Source organism: Pagrus pagrus, assembly GCF_965226575.1.
Source record: "Pagrus pagrus genome assembly, chromosome: 14".
Taxonomy (NCBI): domain Eukaryota; kingdom Metazoa; phylum Chordata; class Actinopteri; order Spariformes; family Sparidae; genus Pagrus; species Pagrus pagrus.
Window position 1 is genome coordinate 13,367,498 of NC_140198.1, and position 7,524 is coordinate 13,375,021.

At 45.9% G+C, this 7,524-nt stretch overlaps 1 protein-coding gene across 1 annotated transcript; it reads left to right on the forward strand.

Moving 5' to 3' along the window:
* Positions 1 to 4,666: 4,666 nt before the first annotated feature.
* On the forward strand, positions 4,667 to 7,120 carry tpbgl (trophoblast glycoprotein like). Its single transcript, XM_084373078.1, has one exon. The coding sequence runs from the start codon at positions 4,823 to 4,825 to the stop codon at positions 5,882 to 5,884; it is 1,062 nt and encodes a 353-aa protein (XP_084229204.1). The 5' UTR covers positions 4,667 to 4,822; the 3' UTR covers positions 5,885 to 7,120.
* The last annotated feature ends 404 nt before the right edge of the window (positions 7,121 to 7,524 follow it).

The window sequence follows — 7,524 nt, forward strand, 5'->3', positions numbered from 1 at the left end:
GCAGACACCTGTGGAGCAGGAGGAGGGGTCCTGAGAGGAGAAGAGGAGGACTGAGCAGATGTCCTTGTGTGTTTGGAGGAAGAAATACTGTCCCATATGCCTTAATAGGCAAAACAACCTGACGTTAATATGGCCTTTTGTGCTTATCGGGAGCACCAGCAGTGAGGCCGTTCCCCATCATTCTCTATCTCTTCTTGTCTTCTCGTCTCTCCGTCTCCCAGAGTCTATATTTACACCCCCCACCAAAGCCCTCTCTGTGCGTTCGTTCCAGATTTAGTGCTCTTGGGCATGACAGCGAAGTGCAATCAGCTCAAGACTCCCCAGTGCCACTGGCCCTGTTAAATACAAACAAACACAAGGCCTAAATGTCCTCTGTGGTTCCTATTGTCCTTTCAGAAAATAGTTTGTCATTATTTGCTTTCTTGCTGGGAGTCTCATATCTGTTTCTTTGCCTTTCTAATATAGCAAGAGCACATTGAGTCAGTTATGATTCTACTGCATTGTAACAATAATCAACATACTGTATATACACTATGGTAGTAATAGTATGTGGACCCCTCTATTGATGATTTTGTGTACTTTTGGTTTTGGGCTGTTTTTCATGGTTAGCTATATTATGTATTTTATTTGTATTAAAGCATACACTGATAAGTTTCCTAATTTGTGGCAACGGTCTGCTGAAGTTTCTTTCATTTATAAACATAAAATATGCACAAACCAGAGCGCCTGTATAGCTCATCTGACATGTGCACCCCATGTCCAAGGGCTATGTCACCGCAGCGGCTTGGATTCGTTTCCAGACCGTGGAGCTTTGCTCATTAAGTACAAAAAAGCAAAAAAAAAATAAAAAATCTAAAAATAAAATGCACAAATCCATGTCCAAAAATAAATGTTTTTACCAGTTTGGATTGGAGGAACTTATCTGACCACCTCGTCAAAGACCTTTGGTCTGAATTGAGACCTGTGCCATCAAACATCAGTTCAGTTCCCAACATCACTAGTGCTGCTGAGACTTTAATGGGTACAAATCCCTGCAGCCAGGTTCCAAAATCTTGTGGAAATTGCAAAGCCAAAAGTCTGGATGCTGTTATAGCTGTAAGCTAGTGCCTATTGATTTCAGAGAGAGAAAGAAAAGGGTAATAGGGATGTAATTTTAGGGGCTACGTGGTATACCTGCATTTACAGCTGGCCCTGTGAGACGAGCATATAGGCTGGATATATAGCGCTGAGGGTCTAAATCATTTAAAGAATTCATAACAAGAACAGTACTCATACAGATGATGATGTGGAAAACTGGTACTTTGTGTCTAGCTTCACTTTGATGAAGACAGGAATGAACTCTATGTACCTCAGTTGTTCTTACTCGAACATATGAGTTTGATATAAACACGGTCTGTCAGCAGAGGAGATCTTGGTACAGCATGTATACACGGACACGGCGCCACCAAAAACTTAAAGGATAGGTCCACAAAACACTGACCTTCAACTCACAATGAAGACATATAAAAAAACATATAATGGCTCCATACAGCTCATCCGGCGTAATCCAAATCTCCAGAAGTCGCAAGATCCCAAAATGTGTAAAAAGGCGATATTTAAACCCTCGACACTCACTCCAGACGGGGTGCACGCTAACGCTTTTAGCTTGGCAGCCACAGTGAAGATTGCACCTTTAAAAAAGGGTGTAAATAACATCTTTTCAAAACAATTTGGGATCTCTGGGCTTCAGGAGATTTGGATTACACCCAACAAACTGGAGCCATTTTATGTTTTTCTTCTTCAGTTGAGGAATTCTGTTTTGCTGTGGAGCTCCAGAAATGTTTTTGGCATGAAGGTGAGTAGATAACGCCTGAATTTCAATTTTTGGGTGAACCTTTTACTTTAAAGTAAGATACAGATTCTTGTTTCAGCACGTCATCCGACAGGAAGGTACCAGACAGTGTATGTGTGATTCTTGGTCAGCGTCATCTCTTAGCTCATCCTTATTTAGGGAGTCTGGGATCTCCTCAAAGATCTTTGTCTGTACCTCCAGACACTGCGTCTGCTAACCTTACTGTAAGTTTGCCAAGTGTGACGGACAGCGGATTACCATGTCAATGCACAAATGAATGAATATTTTGACTGAATAAGCCAGTTATACGTTGAATATTTTCCTTTTCTGTGCGGTTCAGTGAAAGCCTGGAGATAACTGAAAAAAGCTGGCACTTAATGTCAGATGGCAGATAAAACTTTTTTTGCTTTATCGGGACGGAGCACACACAGCATGGTTTGATGCTCTTTGTCTTGGTGTGTGCTCTCACTCACTCTGCAAACACACACACACACATGCACACACACACACACACACACACACACACACACACACATACACAGAAAGAGTGAAAAAGAAGAACAGTTCTGCTCATTGTGGCCGTTGAATAACAGTTTACTGTCACTCTGCATTAATTAAGTAAAGCCTGAATAGTTTGATATGAACTTGGTTTGCTGGTTTGTCATCCTGAAGGATATTTTTGAATCAGTGTCTCTTAAAACATGACAACGAGCAACACTTCTCTCCCTCGTCTATTATTTCCAGTAGTGCTTTCCTCCTCTGTGCTGCCCATGGTGCAGATTCTGTTTTCGTCCAGACTTTCTTCCTTTCCTTTCTTCTGCAGCGCTCTGCCATTTGGAGCTATCCGCGGTGCTGCACCTTCGCTCTCTCTGACTTCTTCTTTATTTATGCTTCCTCCTCAGCTCGTGCTGTATTTGTTGTCGGCTAAAAAGCAACTAAAGCCTCTTCCTCGTTTGTTCTCTCCTCCCTTTCATCGTTGCGTTTGTGGGCTACTTCTGTTCTTGCTCCCTTTTGAACACAGTACATCACAAGGGGTTTTTTCGAACCTCTAACTCTCTTTCTCACTATGGACTTTTGTTCTCGCTGACCACTTCATTAAACTCAACATCATCTGTGCCTTTAGCTAATTTACGTGTCCTTCCTTGAACTCTTTATTCGGCGCAGAATTGTCTCCGTTTGTGGGGTAATGCTGAAAATATTGTCACAGTTCCCACATGAGATAAAAGATGCACTGCACCATGCCCCCTTCAAGCCACCCTGCCTAATTAGAACAGAACTCATCCACCCTCATTACTTCCAGGCTTAAATGTAAAACTCGGCTGTTTCTTCTCCTCGTTTCCGGTTGAGTTGCGACAGATCAGTCCCATGTCTGTCCTGCACCGCATGCCTCATGCAAATCTCGGCTTATGTATTCAAGCTTATTGATTTGTTTGCCAACTCTATACTGTAGACGTGGAGAGCGTGACCAGCTCCCCGAAAGTGAGTTTTCTCGACCAAGGCCCCATTAAACAGGCTCCACTGCCCTCACATAATTACAGCGACTGATTTGCAGCAAACACAAGATGCTGCGTAAATTAAGGCTGTAATGATGGAACAATGGTGGAGTGGAGAGGAAACGAACAAGTCCTCATGGAGTTTTAAGGGTGCACTCTCTTCACTTACTGGATTTTTAATGCCTAAACAGACGAAATAAACAAACTCTCTTCGTTTTGCATGACTGAATTGTTGGGACATTTCACACTGAGCCACAAATGTGAGCCTGGTGCTGGAGGAAATGCTGGGGGATCACCAAAGTCACTCATCCTCAGGGGACCATGAAACGTCTGTACAAAATTCGATCTGCAATCCATCAAATAGTTGCTGATGGATTTCAGCCTGGACCAAACTGGTAAACTGACCCACCAGCCATCCAGAATGGCCATTATCTATGCAGATGGCAGATGTTTGAGGGGCGAAAACATAAAAATGGCACCAGCTGTATACGGTGGGGCACCAGAGGGCACATTTTGTCCACTGGAAGGGCACCCAAGGGTTCTGCAGTGTTTTTCTAACATGGGGGCACCAGGCCGCCCCTTCCTACTGTTGTCCTTAAAGGTGCACTACGTAGTTTTGGAGAAGAAACTTAAATCCGAAGAGAAAGATCTTCATTGACTGATTTTTTTATGCCTCAACAAACTAAATAAACAAACTCTTCGTTTTCACGACTGAATAAACAAACTGACCTTAAAGGACAACACAATTTCTGTTTTACTTTGTTTATATGTGGCGGACCCTGCCACCTTTCTAGCTTCATACAGTGTCCCGGGGACTTATTTTCCTCTGAGAACAGCTTGTTTATTCAGTAATGAAAAAATAAATCTTCCTCAGTTTGTGTTATCGCCTCATTAATACAGTAAATATTAAAATTCTGAGTTTCAGTTTCTTCTCCACAACTACACAGCGCCCCTTTGAAATTATCCTTCAAACACGTGGTCGTGATTAATGAGCTCATTTCGGGACAACTGGGTTTCATTAGAGAATGTTTTCAGGAAACATGAGCTTTAAAATCATATATAAATATATATCAGCATTAAACGCCCTTTTTAAGATTAAAACTGTAAATTAGGATGGCTTGGGACTCTCTCTCTCTCTCTGCCCATCTGTCTCTCTCTCCTCTCTCTCTCCCCCCTCTCTCTCTCTCTCTTTCAGTGACAGGCGTCAAAAATACCACCACGGGAGCGCAGATCAGCAGCTTCTTCCACGCAGACACACTCTGCCGTTGAAAGACTCCCGCTGCAAACTCATCTTTCCTCCACGTGAAGACGCACAAACAGCGCCGGGATGACCGCGGAGAGCGCGTTTTTCTCCACCCTGACGCTTCAGAGTAAGCGGCGCCGGACCGACTCCCCTTCACATGCCTGAGAGGACTGTAGGAGTCGTCAGCTTTCTCTCTTGCGAGGCGCGTCGGAATCTCTTGGCGACCAGCTGTGAGACCGTGACACGAGGGAGAAGATGTGGATGTTTCACAGCGCGGACGGCTCAAAGTGTGTCTTCTCTGTGTGGAGCCGGTGGTGTTTGTGTTACGCAGCGGCGGTGTGTCTGTTGTCCTCGCCTGTCAGGACGGACGGTTCCTGCCCGTCGTCCTGCGTCTGTGCCAGAGACTCCGGGACGGTGACCTGCGGCGATGGGGAGTACGGTGAGGTGCCGGGGGACATCCCGGAGTGGACGTCCACCTTGATACTCAAGGGGAGCAACATCTCAACTTTGCAGCGCGGTGCGTTCATGAGCAACGGCACGGAGTTGGACATGACAACCCTCTCGCTGTCCTACAACGGGATACAGGTTATCGAGCCCTACGCCTTCCTGGGGCTCCCCCGGCTGCATTTGCTGGATCTGAGCCACAATCGGTTGGAGTTTATCTCGGCCCGGGCTTTCCACGGGTTGTTGGAGCTGCGCTCTCTCTACCTGAACGACTCTCTGCTGCCTCCGGCCGCGGCGCAGCTGCCCGGTGCGCTCAGCGCGGAAAGTTTGCGCAGCCTGCACCGGCTGGAGTTGGCGGGAAACAATCTGAAGTCTATACCCCTGATGAAGTTAGATTTCTTTCATCTGCACGCGTTGGTGCTGATGAATAACTCCATAGAGAGCATCGGGAGGGAAAACGTCACCAGCTTCTACCAGCAAAGGCGCACACGGGTATACTTGTCTTCAAACCCGTTCAGGTGCAGCTGCGAACTGGAGGCGTTTTACTACTGGTTGAAGAACTCGTCCCAGTGCCCGGATGCAGGGCAACTCCTGTGCTACGAGCCGGAGGCCAAGAGGGGGATCCCCGTGGAGATGCTCCGGGGGGAGGACTTGGATTGTATGAACGAGAACCTGGAGGCGGTCTCCTACGTGTTCCTCGGTATTGTCCTGGCTCTGATCGGGGTGGTGTTCCTCATGGTGCTGTATCTCAACCGGGGAGGCATCAAGCGGTGGCTCAACAACATCAGAGAGGCGTGCCGGGACCAGATGGAGGTCTATCATTACCGCTACGAGCAGGACTCAGACCCGAGACTGGCCAACGTGGCTGTGTAAGCTGCTGAAACATCTGGAAACAGCTGTGTGGAGATGGGAACGTTCCCTGTCCAGCGCTTTTATAAACCACTTCCATCATTTTCTGGTAAAACGGACAGCACTCACGCACAGAGCCAAAAACACTTCCCTGACTGTGAGATTATTATTGTACATAATGTATATAAGTGTCTCCTCGTGGCAGGAATGCTTTTCGTGCATCATGTCGGACTAACTTAGTATTATTTACCTTATTAACCAAGTGACAAACACATACAGAGAAGCTGCAGAATATATGATCTGAAAAGTTGGAATGAAAAGGTGAATCAGTGTGATGACTGAAACTGCAGCCCTTGCAAAATAACAGTCTGCATTCAGGAAACCCTGCAGGGAACACAGGGTGATTCTGTTTTATAATCTCCTGAAGGAGGGGGGGGGGGTGCATAATGCAAAGAAACCTGCTCGAGAAGAGAGGGAGACTGCAGCTGCTGAGACGAGGCAAGTCTTTTTTGTCCGAGTGCCATGTTCTTGCAAGCGGGCGACGCCGGGGCGAACTGTCATGTTTCATCATCAGCTAACCACATGGCATAAGTTACCAACCTTGTCTTCACTAGCAGCCTTTGATCTCTTAAAATAACACACGTGTAACATCTGAACAGCAGGTCAGCTCATCAGCACGGGGGCAGAAGAGGAAGAGACAGAATCTAACCATGCATGTGATTGTTGTAGGCGTAGAAAAACCAACCAAAACATGAATAAAAAGGTCGAATAAATATGGTGAGTTAGCAGTGTTCTTCACTGTCGCTGTCAGGAAGTGTTGACTTCATGCACCACTGAGGAACCGTTCCCACGCTGTATTTATGCTTGAAAAGTTTTGCAGGATTTGCAAGAAGCAGGTGCGAGTGCACCTGCGGGGAGGCGTCCCACTCATCGGAGGAAAAAAAAGGTTTCGACTGTCTCATCTGTTTCTTTTTTTAAAACCACCAAGGAGTGCAAGGCTGGCAGAGGTCTGCACGGAGAGATAGAGTGTAACAGAAAGGCACGGCAGCGTTAATCTCATCAGCACCGCGACTAATAAAGCGTAGAGAACGATGATCGACCTGCAAAGTCAGTATCTCTCTACAGCCCGGAGCTCATCGGCCCTCTCAACTAAAGGTCTCCGGTCTGTTATCGTCACAGGGATTTTGGAACCAAGGTCAAGCATGAAAAGGCAGGAGAGGATATTTATTTTAAAGGCGCGTGTGCAGGCAAAAAAACAGATGAAAGTGGAAACCCTATCCATCAGGGGTTTTAACAAAGACTGTGTGTCATAAAAAAGTTCCAGTGCCTGACAAAACTATCCAGAGTCTGAGTTAATTCACCTGCTTGTGCTTTCACTCGCCTGAAAATCGTAATGAATGTGACTGATACAGCAGATTTAAGACAACGAGGCAAGAAATCAATCGGCTACAGTTGCCTTGATATACAGTTGTGTGACAAAGAGTGTGATGAAGATTAGTACTAGATAATTTCATCCAGATAGATAGATAGATGGATAGGCCATTCATGGGAGTATTTCACTATGTCAGCAGTGTAGGAGCCATCTTTACGTAACAGTGGCATCAAAATGTGAGACGTTGTCACTTGTTATATCAGGTGACATGACAGCGTAACCGTACACTGTC

Bases quoted from the DNA above. Each gene is read 5' to 3' on its own strand.
- tpbgl (XM_084373078.1), top strand. From the start codon at position 4,823: ATGTGGATGTTTCACAGCGCGGACGGCTCAAAGTGTGTCTTCTCTGTG.